The 16,958-nt window shown below is 35.7% G+C and overlaps 1 protein-coding gene across 4 annotated transcripts in view; it reads left to right on the forward strand.

Moving 5' to 3' along the window:
• Window positions 1-14,837, forward strand: part of LOC122756343 (TLC domain-containing protein 4-like) — a 153,834-nt gene extending 138,997 nt beyond the window's left edge. For all 4 annotated transcript variants that reach the window (XM_044005595.1, XM_044005591.1, XM_044005594.1 and 1 more), the window contains 2 exons: window positions 11,383-11,456; window positions 13,562-14,837. In XM_044005595.1, coding sequence (XP_043861530.1) covers window positions 11,383-11,456; window positions 13,562-13,880 — 393 coding nt within the window. In that variant the 3' untranslated portion in view covers window positions 13,881-14,837. The remainder of the gene's footprint in view (window positions 1-11,382; window positions 11,457-13,561) is intronic.
• The last annotated feature ends 2,121 nt before the right edge of the window (window positions 14,838-16,958 follow it).

Below are 16,958 nucleotides of genomic sequence, written 5' to 3' on the forward strand. Positions count from 1 at the left end.
GGCAACATATTAATAATAATAGGTGACATATAGCTCTTTAAATTTTGCAAAATGCTTCACATTTGTAATCTTATTTTAGCATCACAACAACCTTGTGAGGTATCTATTATTATTGTTGTTGTTGTTATTATCTTTTATTAGTATGTGAAGAAGAGCCTGAGACCTTAGCAAAGTTATGTAACTTGCCCAGATCACAAAGCTTGTAAAATATCAGAGGCAGGATCCAAGGTTGTTCCTTCCTGTCATTAACCCTCTTCTCTATCCCATGTTATTGCCTTCCAATCTAAGTCTCATCAAAGTGTGTATTCAGTTCAGCAAGAATTTTTAAAATTGCTACAGCTAAGATGCTATGCTGAATGCTGAAGATGAAAAGATAAAACATTTTCTTAGTGGGTGTGGAACATATATATTGTAAAATATTATGTAAAGTAGAGTGTGGCGGGGGAAGAGGAAGGATCCCGATGGAGTTCTCTAGAAAAAAAAATGAGGCAGGAGAAGTTTCATGTAGGGGGAAGGAGCTAATAACTGGAAGAGAAGTGGTTGTTCCTAGGTGGCAATGTGGATAGAGTGCTGGTCCTGAAGTTGGGAACACCTGAGTTCAAATCTCACCTCAGACACTGTGATCCTGGGCAAGTCACTTAATCCTGATTGCCTCAAACATCCAAGGTCATCTCCAGTCATCTTGATGTATATCTTATCAGTGGACCTAGATGGCTCTGGAGGAGAGAATGAGGCTGTGGTGATCTTGCACAACCTTCCCTCACTTAAATCCAATTCACTGCAAGTCATGACATCACCTCCTGATGTCATGGTCCTCTTTGGAAATAAAGGACAAAAACAACAATGTTATAAGGTGGGGGTGGGTGGGAACAACATTCAGCAATAGGTACTTTGACAGATATAAAATAACCTGTGAAATAAACACATTATTAATATTAGAAAGGTATGTAGAATATTACAAGAATGTAGAGAAAGGAAAAATCATCTACCACTTGGAGAATCAATGATTGTTAAGTAAATGACATTTGAGCTTCAAAAGAAGAGATGAGAGTTATCAGTGAAGAACTCTTCACTGGGAAGGACAGAAGGACTTTTACCTTTCTCAAATGTGCTTATTAGTGAACATAGTTTTGCCCCAGTTAGCAGATAGCCATTTATAGACTAGGCATAGTATAGGAGAGTTAGACCTGAGGAATAAACCTGGGATGCTCCCTTGAGTAAGTTAAATACAATAGTTAGTGTAAGTGATCATGTGATTTTGCACTTTTAAGGATTTTTTTTTCCTATTCACTTATTCAGCAAGCATTGTACATCTGTTTTATTAGGGATACTGCTGCTTCCCTTTTAAATCTTGCACTAGCTGGACAATTTGTTTGTAGTCTTTTAGTTATCCATGCTTGGAAAAGTCTAGTCAATCACTAAATCTGTACTTTTAGCCTAACCATGCCTCACCATTTACCCTGATGGCCAAGGAGAAAATGATAAATTTCTAGGATTGTCCAAAAATCTCAGGTCCTTAGTTGTGACAGCAGGAAGAAAATGCCTAATTTGGAGAAACACTTTACTTTTTAATTAACTCTCTGACATCTCTAGATAGAAAAGTATTGAAAAAGAAAAACATTCTAGTACAGAATGATGCATTTTACTGCTTAAATTAACTTGCTATTTTTAGCTCATCCATAAGCTGTCCTGCAGCATATATCTAACTCTGGCTTGTTTGTACTTTACTCAGCCTATTGTTAATCATGTTAGTTCTGCTCACTAATTCACCCTAGTGTTTTTTCAAACATTTTGACTGCTAACTGCCTTCTATGTCAAGATCCAATTTCCTCCTCCCCAACTTACTATCTCTTCTTCTACTTATACATTTGTTGGTCTTAAGATATCCCCAAATTAGGAGATATTTTCAAATTTTAATTTTTTTCTAGTTTTAAAAAGAGATAGTTCTTTCACTGTAATTTCAGTTTTCACTGTCTAATCAATTTCTGTGCCACATTAAAATCTGGATATGCTTTTCCTTTCCTTTTAGGAAAAAGTTTTAGACAGAAATTAGTAGATGGGCAGAAGGAGAAAGACGCTGGTGGACTTGCAACCATATGGACATTTGGCAAGTTTCCTAATGACTGCAAAGGAAATGTTCTTTGCAACATGTCCATGATTAAATATGTCAAGGCAGCATAGAGTAGTACATAGGGTACTAAACTTATAGTTAAGAGGACCTGGGTTCAAATCCCTCACCAGAAACTGCCTGTGTGGCCCTGAGTGAGGTATTTAACCTTTCTGGGCCTTACTTTCCTCATCTGCAAAATTAGGAGGGGAAGAGGTGGACTTGATGGTCTCTGAGGCCATTTTACCTCAGTCTAGAATTCTATGAATGTTACATTTTATTTTGATATTCTTTTTATCTCTTGGGGGGGAGGGGCAAGTCTTGTTATCAGTCTTCCCACCATGAAAACTTCTCACCAATACAGATAAACAATATATCTGTGATTTATAGTCAGAGAATTGCTTGGGTTACTAAAATGTTATGTGACTTACCCATGGTCACAGTATATGCCAGAGACTAAACTTGGTTCTTCCTAACTAAAGCCAGCTCTATATCTATAAAGCCACACCTCTGATCAAACATTATTCTAATTCACTGGGGAAATTTTGAATGATCTGAAAGTGGTACCTGGAAAATGTTTTTTTTAAATATTATATTTTATTTTTGTTTTTGTTTTTTATGAAATAGAGGATGACAGGATTTTTTAAAAAAAAGAATGTCCTCTTATAGAAACAGAGAATCTTAGAATTAGAAAGAAACTTGACAGTTACCTTATATCCGTTGGAGACTTATGACATCCCCAACCAGCAGTCATATGTCTTCCTCTTGAAAACTTCCTATAATGGGTAATTCAGTAATTCCCAGGGTAACCCATTTCATTTTTGTAATGTGTTAATTATTAGGAAGGAGAGAGTGTTAAATTTGAAGTCAGTAGACTGAATTAAAATCCTCTTTCCAAAAACAAAACAAAACAAAAAACCCCCCAGTCCTCACATGCTACGTATGTGACTGAGTAGTCTCTTACCCTCTCCTTGTGCCTCCTTGTTCCATCATCTGAAAATTAGAGTGTTTGTCCTCAGAGTCCGCTTTCAGTCCAAAGTCAGTTATTATATGTTTGAGCTTATGTTGAGCCTCTGAATCTTCTACCCATTGCTTCTCTTTTTCTTTCTGGTTATAGAAAAAATAATTCCAATGCTTCTTCTACATGACAGGCTTTCAAATACTGAAGACAGCTATCATGTCAACAAACAAAATAACAGGTAGTTCTTAGTACCTACTGTGTTTGTATTAGGTGCTAGGGAAGATACAAGGTTTAGATGAGACAGCAAGGACTTAAGAAGCAAGTCTGGGAGGGAGCATGCAGGACCCATATGGATGTAAGACACAGGATTACATAATATAATAATGGCATCAAACAGTTATAAAACAAAAGGCTGTGTCTCCCCAAGAATTTTCTTTTCTCCAGACTGAACAGTCCTAATATCTTCAGTCAGTTATTTGACATAACCTTGATTTCCCTTTCATGACTCCTTTGACCATGAATTTGTCAGGAACTCTAAAGTAGAACACAGTTACCTCAGGTGGATGCTGAATAAGTCACATTTCTCAGGGCTACAGAACTATTCTCTTCCCCTTTTTGCACATTTCTTCTGTTAATGCAGATTGTTATCTGTTTTGGCTGCTGTATCATATGGTTGAGTTTAATTCATTTGCAGTCCCCTAAAATTCTTGGATCTTCACAGGAATTGCTATTGAGGCCGTAGTGTTTTCCATGCTGTTCTTGTGTAATTTATTTTTTTTTAAAAAAGTTTGTTTCGAACTACTAGACAAACACAAACATTTCCACAAAGAGCAGAAAAATATGTTTACATTTTCTAATTAATTTTGATTTTAAACATAAAAAAGTTCATTTCTATATACACAGAAAACCCCCAAAGTGGACTCTGTATGATACTGTGGATCTTTCTTTCACGCTGCTTTTTTTAAGGTTATAAAATAATAAATTCTACACCTTACTTTGAAAAATGTCCGGCTTGTTTGTACTTCCTTCTCTTCTGTTAATTTGAAAAAAGATTTCAGTGACTTTTTTGGCAACACTATTGCTGATCTCTCCCCAATTAACTGCATCCTCCCTCAATTAACAAGAAAAGAGAAAAGGGTATGTTTGTGGAAATGACTTATAACAAATAAGCATAGTCAAGAAAAATCCCCCCAGAGACCAAGTCCAGTGTGTACCTTGTATATATTACCTCTCTTATAAAGTGGGTAACAGTTTTCATCATTGTTTCTTTGGAGATAAGGTTGGTTATTGCTTTGATGAGAGTTGTTAAATCTTGCAATGTTGTTTTTCTTTACAGTGTTATTGCCCTTGTATAAAAAATTGTTTTCTTTGTTCTACTCACTTCACTTTGTATCAGTTCATACTATCCTGGATTCTACCAAATATTTTCTTTTATCATTTCATATGGAACACAATATTCTACTATGGCCCACAACTTGTTCAGTCATTCCCAAATTGTCTAAGAAGCAATTTAAGAGACCCCCTTAAGATTCTAGTTCTTTTCTCTATTTTTTTCCACATTTAATTCCCCCATCAGAATTAGGAAGATCTTTTTTCTTGTCACTGTTAACCTCCCTGTATTTTGGAGAGGTTTGAAAAGTCAAGGGGAATCAAAAAATGTCTAGTCCTCTAACTTGTTGGTTATATGACTAGGTTATCTTATTCAAACATTTCTGAACAGTCCTAAGTATACCACCATCTATCCCACATATCTCTATTGTTTCTACAAAGATATCATGAGAGACATTTTCAGATATTGTGACAAAATTCATCAACAAACATTCATTAAGCACCTGCTCTGTGAAAAAGTGCTATTCTTGGTATTGGAAGTTTTGTTGTTGTTTAGTTGTTTTTTTGTGAATCCTTTTAAGGTTTTCTTGGCAAAGATGTTGGAATGGTTTGTCATTTCCTTTTCCAGCTCATTTTACAGATGAGTAACTGAGGCAAACAGGGATAAGTGACTTAGGGTCACATTGCTAGTTAGTGTTTGAGGCCAGATTTGAATTTAGGAAGATGAGTCCTCCTGACTCCGATCCCAGCACTCTATCCACTGTACCACCTAGCTGTCCTGGTATTGGGAAAACAAGGATTTTTTAAATGACATAGTTCCTGCCCTAAAGCATACAGTGTAGATATTCTATTTGACATTCCTTTAATCTACCAGGATATACTTTGATAGATCCGTTATCTTTTATCAGTGTTGGTTTTCTTGTAATTGGTATAGCTTATAACCCATGTTCCTCTTCATCCCAGGTGCTTCTTGTCTGTGTTCTCCCATAGATGCCTCATAGAGGAACTCCCCTAAGTGGTAGATTCTCTCCCCTAGTTCTCTCCTTTCTTCCCCTACGTAAAGACATGTACACATTTTGTATTTAGCTGTGCAGTACTTGGGCTTTCCATCTGTTTTCTTACACTTTTCTCTCCCATCTTCTTTCCCAGTTTCCTCATCTAGAAATTGAGGCTGTTGAACTATATGGATCCCAAGGACCCTTGTGATTCTAGATCTGATTCTGTAGCAGATTTTATGCCACTTGTTTTGAATACATGTCCTATTCCACTTGCGTTTGGCATGCATCTCTACATTGCCCTTTGGAGCAATTAGAGTTTCATGCAACTTTGGTTCATAAGAGGATTATGGCTATTATATAAAAGATGGACTGCAGAAAGGAAAGACTAGAAGCTGAGGGCTTAATTAGGAGGCTTTTGCAAAAATCTGGGCAATTTGTCAAGGTTTTTTGATAAGTACAACTGCAAGAATAACTGTTTAATGACACTCTGTTTCTTAATGTAGAACAGGAGAAATACCCTTGCCAAAGGTCTCATCCACTATCATATATGATGACCTGCTCATGGTCAAGTAGAAGAGAACTTCCTTCTAGATGAAGTCTTCCAGATGTTACTGTTTATAGATAAAACTACGCTTACTTCTTTAAGCTCCAGAAAATATCAGAGCTTCCTCAATGAAACCCATAATTACTCAGAGGAAATTAACCTAAAATTGATACAAATAATAGATGAAAATTTTTGTTTAGCTTATAACACCTATTCAAATGGACAATCCATTTAGTTAACATCAGTACGGGCTATGCAATTGGAAATAAAGCTGATTCTACCAGTCAAAGAGAAGGAAAGATTGTTTTGAAAAAATATCATTATGTGGTTTTTTTTTGGGGGGGTAGGGCTATGAGGGTGACTTGCCCAAGGTCACACAGCTAGTAAGTGTCAAGTGTCTGAGGCCGGATTTGAACTCAGGTACTCCTGAATCCAGGGCCAGTACTTTATGCACTGTAACACCTAGCTGCCCCCCATTATGTGTTGTTAATAGTCTCAAGCTGCTCCCTGACATCCAAACCTTTTTAAAAAATAATAAACATTTTTATTTATAGTTTTGAGTTCCACATTTTATCCCTTCTTCCCTCCCTCCCCTCCTCCTTCCCAGAGGTGGTAAGCAATCAGATATAGGTTATATATGTGCAATTATGTAAAACATTACCATATTAATCATTTTGTTCAAGAAAACTTGAATAAAAGAAAAAATGAAAGAAACTGAAAAACAGCATGCATCAGTCTGCGTTCAATCAATATCAGTTCTTTCTGTGGAGGTGGATGGTATGTTTCATCAATAGTCCTTTGGGATTGTCTTGGATCATTGTATTGCTGAGATTAGTTAAATCATTCACAGTTCTTCAAAGAATATTGCTGTCTCCGCACAATGTTCTCTTGGTTCTGCTCACTTCACTATACATCAGTTCATACAAGTCTCTCTAGGCCTTTCTGAAATCATCCTGCTTGTCTTTTCTTACAGCATAATATTCCATCACCATCATATACCACAGTTTGTTTAGCCATTTCCCAGTTGATGGGCATTCCTTTGATTTCCACTTAGCCACCACAAAAAGAGCTGCTAGAAATATTTTTGTACAAATAATACTTTTTCTCTTTTTGGGGATGTCTTTCAAATCTTTTTTTTAAACACCATTTCCAGCTAGTAATGCAATATGGTTGTAAGTCTTGAACATTTTATATTTTCTCAGTGGAATGTAAATTCCTTCAGGTAAGGTACTGTTTCTCTTTGCATTTCCTGCACCTCACACAGTGCCAGTTCAGTGTGCTCTCCCATAACCCTGTCCTAGCCCCCTTTTCTAAATTCTCTATACCTTATCTTTTGGTGACCTCATCAGCTTCTATGGCTTTAAATATTACTTTGTAGAAATGACTCTGTCATCTGCCCTGAGGTTTACTTATATACAACCTACTCCCTATTAGATTTTTCAAACCAGGTGTCCCACAGGCATCTCAAATGTAACATGTCCAAAAACAACTCATTTATCTTTACCTCCAATCCCTTCCTCCCCCTTTTCAAACTTCCATATTACTGTTGAGGGCATCACCATTCTCTCAGTCCCCTAATCTTGCAACCTCAGTTCCATCTTCAACTCTTTACTCTCACTCCCTACAAATCTAATAATTTACCAGATATTCACTGTTTCTACCTCTGCAACATCTCTCATACATGTCCATTTCTCTTCACTCACACAGCCACTACCTGAGTTCAGGCCCTCATTAACTCTCACTTAGGATTTTGAAGTGACCTTTTAATTGATTTCTGTTCCTTAAGTCTTTCTTCACTCCAGTCTGTATGCCACACCTTCACAAAATGAGTTTCCTCAAGTGCAGATCTATATTGCTTCCTTACTCAGTCAATTCCATTGGTTCACTATTGCTTCTAGGATGAAATTGTTCACTCTTCTATTTGACTTTTAAAGCCCTGAGCTATCTGGCCCCATTCTATCTTCTCAGCCTTATAAACTACTCCTCTTCCAGTGCTCTGTAATCCGGTGAAATTGGCTTTCTCTTTATTCCTTACATAAGACATTTATCGCACCTCACTGTACCTTTGAGTGGCTATGCCCCATACTTGGAATGTACTCCTTCCATGTGGCCACCTTAAAGCACCCCTGTCTTCCTTCAAGAGTAAGAAAGCTCAACACAATGCCTTTTCTTATTTTCCCAGCCTACCTTGTACTATCCTTCCCAATCTACCTTGTATTTAACTATTTTAAAACATTTTTTCTTTATGTACTTATATGCCATCCTTGTTGGCATGTATGCTTTTTGAGAATAAGTGATTATTTTGTTTCTTGTATTTGAATCTCCAGGGTCTGGTACATAATTGACAGTTAATAAATGCTTGTTGATTGATTAATTTTTGTCTTTTTATCCCCAGTGCTTAGCGTAGTGACTAATCATAGAGTAGACACTTAATAAATGCCTTTTGATTCCCAGCTATTTCTCCCTGTGGCATCTAGCTTAACATTTGGATTCAGTAAGCATTCATCAAATATTGGGTCATTTTTCCTTTCCTCCTCCATTGTCAGTTTGAAGCCCTCTTGATCTGTTTTGTAGGTCTTCTGGTAAATATTTTTCTCAACCTTAATTAGATACATTCTATCCTCTTCAAAAGCCCATCACTCCTCTATCTTAAGGCCTGGTCCAGAATCTGTCATGTTAAATTTTTAACTAATAGCAAGGTGGTATAATAGAGAGAGTGCTAGGTCAGGAGTCAGGAATACTGAGTTCAAGTCTAACCTCAGATACTTCCTTAGGTGTTCAACTCTGGGCAAATCACTTACCCACTATTTGCCTCAGTTTCCTCATCTGTAAAGTGGGGATAATAATAGCACCTACTTCCCAGCTTTGTTGTGAGAATCAAATGAAATAATAATTTTAAAGTGCTTAGCACTGTGCCTGACACATAATAACTGCTATATGTGTTAGCTATTATTATTAACATGATTTCCCGTATTCTCCTTTTCCTCTTATTCTCTGGACTTTGCTGCAAGTGCCTCAGCTGCTTTCTTTCTCTCCCCATGTGGCCCCCTTTTCTCATTTTTGGCTTCTTCCCAGTACCTCCATTTTGAGACCAGCCTTTGTTTTCCATACTTCCTGTCACCATGCCTCTACATGGGGATACCCCCCCTTCTCATTCCCTTCTACATGTTTCCCCTGATGGCAGAGACTGTCTTCTGCTTATATTTCTATTGCCAGTGCTTAGCACAGTGCCTGGCTCATGCTAAGTGCTACGTAACTGCTACATTCCAGATGTGGTCAGCATAGAGGTGATAGATAGTAGCACTATTTCCTCCCCAAACCTGAACACTCTACTTTTAGTAATGAAGTTTATGATCATATTAGACAGCCTGGCAAATTCACATTGAATTTTTGAACCACCAAGATGAAAGGAAGCAACAAGCATTTATTATTAATAGCCACTTTGTCCTTGTATTTGTTTTTTCATCAAGACCTTGAGATATTTGTTTTGCCTACCAGAAGGCAGTCTTTCATCCCTTCCTTTGCTCCAGGATCTCTGACTCCTCTGCTAGAATGGTTTGAGAGCTGCCACAGTTCGTAGTCCTGGCTGCTCTGCCTTCTTTCTGGGCCCAATGCAGTAACTTCTGGCTCCTGCCCACAAACCCCTGCATGAAGATCAGCAGACCTGGCTCCAGATCAGCCATTGATTTTCTCCAATTTCCCTGGATGGAGCAGAAAGTTTTTCTCTATCAATGGCAATGGATGGAAGAAGCTTCCAGTCCATAAACCAGTGTACAGATCTTATATCCCTTGTATCATATGAACATCCACATTGTCATCTTCATACCACTACCACCACTACTGGTATTACTACTGTTACTTCTGTTACTACTACTATTACCACCGCCAGTACTGCTACTATCACTGCTACCTCACCACAGCCACCATCACTACTACTGCTACCACCTCACCAAAATGACTACCACTACTACTACTAGTACTACTACTAATACTGCTACCACCACCACCACCTCACCAAAATCACCACCACCACCACCACTACTACACACATACAACGTGTCAGGCACTTTGCTAAGTGCTAAAGATATAAAGAAAGGCAAAAACTGGAAAAATGGTCCATTCCTTTAAGGAGCCTCCATAGTAATAGTGGAGACAACTTGTAAATAAATAGTACTATATGTACTTCTACTTATTGATTCTTTTTCTGGATGTAGATAGCATCTTCCTTCATAGGTCCTTTGTAGTTAATTTGGGGAAAAATGACTTAGTCATTCAAAGTTCTTAAAATAATTACTGTTACTGTACATCACACTTAATTCTGCTTGTTTTGCTCTTCATTATTTCATGCTAGTTTTTTCATGTTTTTCTAAAATAATGGAGCTCATCATTTCTTAAGCACAGTAGTATTCCATCATGATCATATACCACAACTTGTTTAGCCATTCCCCAATTGACAGGCATCACCACAATTTCCAGTTCTTTGCCCCCAAAAGAGAGCTACAATAAATATTTTAGAACATAGATATTCTTTATCTTTCCCCCTTAATCATCTTGGGAAATAGACCTAATAGTGTATTCATGGGTCAAAGGGTATAGGCAGTTTTATAGCTCTTTGGACATTCCAAATTGTGCTCCAAAGTGGTTAGACCAACAATGAGTTAGTGCACCATTTTTCTAAATCCCTTCCAACATTTGTTGCTTTCCCCTTCTATCATTTGAGCCAATCTGATATGTGTAAAATGATATCTAAAGGTTTTTTAAATTTGCTTTTCTTCAATCAATAATGATTTAGAGTATTTTTTTCATACAACTATAAATTGTTTTGATTTCTTTATCAGAATACTGCATGTTCATGTCCTTTGACAATTTATCAGTTGGAAAATGACTCATATTCTTATAGATTTGACGGAGTTCTTTATATATTTGAGATGTGAGACCTTTATCTAAGAAACTGTCTATAGATTTTTCTCCAATTTTATGATTTCCTTCTTATCTTCACTATATTGATTTAAGATTTTGTTAATATTTAATAGTGGATATGAAATTCAAGTTAACTGATTAGTATAAACATTCCAACTTTTAAACTCTAGTCATTTGAGAAAGCAAGTCCTTAATTATTGATGGTTTCAGAACCTATTTAATTTGGGGACCCTATTTGAAATTTTTTTCTCAGAAACAAAGATGGTACTATATGTAATAATTTGACTTTTTTTACTCTTATAACAACAAAACCTCAAATTCCTACCATTCTTCTATAGAATTAACAAAATTATGATGGTGAAAGAGAAGATATTCATGTTTGGCCATTTTAATATGAAAATTCTGTTATGAAGAAAAGCTTTGACAGTGAAAATGTATGCAATTTGTATGTTTTCCTAAATAGCTGGAAATTTTGGTAAAAGTTGATATGCCTAACTTTATGTCTTTAATGTTTATCATTTAGACAAAGGGAATGCTGGCATATTTTGGTAATTTTCGTCTGATTGCAGAGTTTTCGAATCCTTTTGTGAATCAACGGTAGGTTGTTGATACTGTTAAGTATTTTTAAAGTTGGCCACAGCGATTTATTTTTAGTAGAAAATTATGTTCCATTGCCCTGGTACCTCCATCTCTAAAATTGTTATTATAATAATACCCTGAAGGCTCACTACAATGTAACTTATAATGCAGACTGAAATTAAGCACCGTATATCATTAGTTCTGTCTTAGAACCTTCTCAGTGATTTAGTTCCTATAAATAACAAGCATTTTCATTTATTACCCCTCATAGAGCCTTGCTCACTGAGAAGACTCAGTAAAAATATATTGAATATATGATCTCATTTGATAATACAGTAGAATATTATATACATTGGGCATAAGACTCTGAGCATCATAATTTTGGGGGAAGATCTTTGCCAAATTTAAAAAAGATTCCACAGAAAGTATGACTCAGCACCATACATTTTATAGGACCCTATATTTTTTTTTTGTTTTTTTGCAGGCAATGGGGGCTAAGTAACTTGCCCAAGGTCACACAGCCAGTAAGTGTCAAGTGTCTGAGGCCGGATTTGAACTCAGGTACTCCTGAATTCAGGGCCGGCGCCTTAACCACTATGCCATCTAGCTGCCCCCCTGGACCCTATATTTTAAAACACATGATACACCCATACTTGAGGCAGCTAGGTGGCACAGTGTATAGAGTGCCTTGCCTGGAGTCAGGAAATTTGTCTTCCTGAGTTCAAATTTTATTTCAGACACTTAGTAGCTATGTGACCTTGGACAAATCACAACCTCATTTGTTTCCGTTTCCTCATCCATTGTTTGTCCTTCATTCTTTTTTTGTTTAGTATATTTTTTGTGTGGTGCAATGAGGGTTAAGTGCCTTGCCCAGGGTCACACAGCTAGTACATGTTAAGTGTCTGAGGCCAGATTTGAACACAGGGCCTCCTGAATCCAGGGAAGGTGCTTTATCCATTGAGCCACCTAGCTTCCCCCAATCTATTTTTTAAAAAATAGTTCTTTGATCCAGAACAACAAAGATGATAAAACTGAGATTTAGAGAGGTCACATGGCTTATCCACTATAGCCCATATCTTCTCCAGTACTGTACCTCTACAAGGAGACCTGGGGCTTTATAGAAACCTGCACAAACCATTTACTTGCTGTTAGAACATGACAAATAACTTAAGCTCCATGATCTTCAATCTTATAATCTGTCAAATAAAATGGTAAAACTTACTGTAATTTCTTTGCAAGGTCATTGTAATTTGTCCATGATTACAAAGCTGATACTATAGACAGGAATACTTTGTTAAAAACTTCTTTGTCTATTCACCTTGTAAATCAAGTCAGCAACCATTTATTAAGCATCTACTATGTGCCACTCACTGAGCTAAGTGCTAGGGATACAAAGAAAGGCAAAAAAAACCAGTCCCTACTTTTAGGAAGCTAACATTTTAAGGGTAAGTTAATATCCTGATAACTATATACAAACAAAACACATACAGGAGAAATTGGAGATAATATAAATGGGATACATAGGATTGGTAAAGGATTCTTGCAAAAGGTGGGATTTTAGCTGAGATTTGAAGGAAGTCAGGAGACAGAGACAAGGATGGAGAGAATTCCAGACATAGGGGATAGCCAATGAAAGTGCCTTGGGATGGTAGAGTGTTTTGTTTGAGTAACAGTAAAGCCAGTGTCAGAATATGTATGTGGAGGAGAGTAAGGTGTAAAAAAGACTGGAAAGGTAGGAGGGGCCAGGTTGTGAAGGGCTTTAAAACCTAGAGAATTTTATATTTGATCCTGAAGGTAATTAGGAACCACTGGAGTTTATTGAATATTAGTTGCCCTTGATCACATTTTTTTTTTCTTTTCATTGTTTTAGACCCTTAGTTTGAACTTTCCAGTTTAGTGTAGAAGCTAGTAATGTGTCCATTACATTTAATATTTATACCATATATTCAGATTTTTTTCTTAAAATGATATAAAAGTTGGCAAAATGAGTATGTGCACATATTTGTCACGTGGAATACAACAAAACCCATTGCATTCTAAGAGCAAAAATTAAAGATATTCACTTTCCCTGAATATCACCTATGACATATAGGTTTAGTTTAATAAATGTTTTTATTTTTCAGGTGGTTCCTCGAAGTGCTAGGCTATCCCAAGTCTTCAAAAGCTAACATCATCAATGGCATACTAATGACAGTCGTATTCTTCATTGTAAGGATTGCAGTCATACCTCCCTTCTATAGTCATATTTATGCTGTATTTGGAACAGACGGTTTCAACAGACTAGGACTTGCTGCCCAAAGTGCCTGGATTGGTTGCAGTGGAGTTTTAGATGTAATGAATGTGATGTGGATGATCAAAATTTCAAAGGGATGCCTCAGAGTCATCTCTCTCATAAAAAAGGAGAAAACCAACAAAAGTCATCAAAATGGAAAACTTGACTAAAAACGGCATATTGAAAAACAAGCTACTTCATTACAACTAACGTTTGTGCTGATATGTGCTGATAGGACATTTCTTGGCATGGTCTGTGCTTCTTTATTAATATCTGCTATTCAAGATTTCCATGACAACATCTGTTTTTAACTTTAGAAAAGAAAAACTAAGAGTAGCTTTTATTCCAAGCCACCTTTTCAGCTTTCCAGCTGCCTTATAAGCATGAATACAACTTTAGGAGTTTAAAGAACAATTTACAAATACAGTGGAGATTCTTCAGAAATGTATTACCTGCACTAGCATTTTTCACCATGAAAAGGTGGCTGTGTTCATGTGTGTGGTGCACTTCGTTTTATCTGGTTAATTCTATTTTCAGAATTTAAATGACCTTTAACTCTTTTCTACCAATGTTTTCTTGGCAACCAACACTTGTATGGGGCTTGGCTTCTAAATGGTTGATGTTAACCAAGGGGCTTTGGGACATGAATGGTGACTCTGGTATAGCTTATCCATTTAAATATTAGGATGAAGTACTTTTGCTTCATTATATATATATCTTATTAGCTCAGTCATGGAAAATAATTCTTTCATTGTGAGATTTTTTTTAGGTATATATGGATTTTGTATATATGCTCTTTTTATATTTTTCCTTGTTTATCATGTCTGAATACATAAAATTTTGGTTATTTGGTAACCAAATTTGGGGGTTGGCTGATAAAATCCCTTAATTTCAGAGATATTTAAACAACTTGGAATTTCTTAATTCCCAGTTTAATGCCTAGGTTCAAATTCTGTCCTTTTTGATGGAAGAAATTCCATGTTATTAGAAAACATTTACCCCCCTTTTCTTAATAATTGACTTCAAGAGAACCATTTTACATAGTTTTCTCTAGAACTGAGCACACCCTTCCTTGATATGTCTTGATAAAAGAAGAGATTTGAAGAAAAACCCCAATCAATATTTAACATTAGTAAGCATGTCAAAAGGACATTCCAAATGTGCCTATTCTGGTATTTTAGTTGTATCTCATTTTGTTAACCTCTCCAAATGTTTGTTAACATCTTTATGATAAATATACTAATGTTCATCTGCTTTCTTATTTGTTATCTGAAATGACCTTTTACTATCAGAAAGGAAAGTCTTTCACTACATGTGATCATTTACTAAGGAAAGCTACTAAACAGGTTTTTTTTTAATTTCTGTCTTTATCATTTTATCAAGTTATTACTGTGGTCTATTTTTATATTATAGTAAGAACTGACATAGACCTAATTAAAAACTTCCTTAAGAGGAATGATTTCTCTAAAAATGTCAGTAGATGATTATGTGGTTAGAATAAAAGGATGAATTGTGAAGAAAAATGCTATGATTTTGCTGCCTTGTCTCCCTCTCCACCTACCTTGTAGATAATAAATTATTCTCTTGTGGTTTGCTAAATCGTAGCTGCATTTAGAGCCCAATAGTCATCAGTACCAGAGGTCATCTTCTGTAGTATGATATCTATCAGATACTTGAGATAGGCCATTTATCTTCCAAAAAATATTACAGGTTTTTTTGTTTTATATTTTTATAGAGTTGAGACCCAGTGATTTGTAGACAGTGCTTTTCAAGGGTTTTTTTTGTTTTCATTTGGTCTAAATGACAAAGAATGATAATGTAATTATGTACATGTGTTGATTATCAGTGTTATCACTTTATCACATATATGTTTAAAAGAGAGTAGTTTGCAGAAAGCCTGGTGACTGAACTCTGTTCTTTTTATTCTACCTATGAAAGGAAAATACTGTTTATCACAAAACCAAGGATGTACATCAGGGATTAAATCAATCTTAATAAAATGATTTGTTTCAGGTAGGTTTCTAATTTTACACCAAATTATTTTCACTGGAATAGAACTTTCACTGTTCATATTGTGATGAAGTTTCCATTTTGGGTCATAAATGACTGACATAGGAAAGAGTTTCTAAATCAAACCAGAGGTTATTTTTTCCTATTCTATTCATGTGTCCAATTTGTAAGTCATGAAACCATTTGAAGAAAAAAAAACTTACACTTAAACCATCTAGTTAAACTATTGGCATTTATTTTTAATAGCATTAATACTTTTTTATCCTTAAAATTAATGGCACACCATCAGCACCTTGCACACAAATGGTCAATGAATATTTATTGACTTCATTATTTAGATGAAAAAATAGAACAAATATTTATCTTAGCCCTGCCTTCCTGACAAACACAAATACATGCTGTTTTGGAAATACATTCCTTTAGAATGAAATAAACTTTGAAATAAAGACCTTAGCTCCTAAGGTATCTTTTTCTGAACACAGAGATTAAAAAGCTGCTTAAGATAAAGATAGTGTAAATTTAATATTCTGAGACTCGATACAGTATTTCCAGCTAAAATTACTCACATAACTGTCACAAAAAGTACCTCTCATTGGTATAAGTACCTCAAATATAAAGCTATTTGAAGTATCATTTTAGATTTAGCTATTTTTGCTTATGTTAATCAAATATTTACTATTTGTTTATTTATTTACTACATTTCATTTACCATAAATTCCTTAATTTTAAAATCCAAACAGTCCAATTTCATTGCTGATATAAAACACACAAAATGAAAGATAGGCAAATTTAATAACTTGAAACACAGTTCACAGAAAACATTTTCTCAAACTTAGTTGTACTGTGATATAACATTCAAAGATGCAGATGGTTTAGTGACAGGATACCTCTGGTTAAGAGATGGGATATTTTAGCTATTAAATATTCTAACTAGGGGCAGCTAGGTGGTGCAGTGGATAGAGCACCGGCCCTGGAGTCAGGAGTACCTGAGTTCAAATCTGGCCTCAGACACTTAACACTTACCAGCTGTGTGACCCTGGGCAAGTCACTTAACCCCAATTGCCTCACAAACCAAAAAAAAAAAAAATTCTAACTAGATGGATCTTAGGTCTTATAGGGGCCTCTAATATTGGATACTTAATTCAAATATTTATGAAAATAGAGCAAATTGACGTAAAGAAGTTTTCTAACAACTTTTTTTGGAGGAAATTAATTGCATCATTGGTAACTTGATGTTA

Source organism: Dromiciops gliroides, chromosome 4 (genome assembly GCF_019393635.1).
Source record: "Dromiciops gliroides isolate mDroGli1 chromosome 4, mDroGli1.pri, whole genome shotgun sequence".
In the NCBI taxonomy this organism is placed as follows: Eukaryota; Metazoa; Chordata; class Mammalia; order Microbiotheria; family Microbiotheriidae; genus Dromiciops; species Dromiciops gliroides.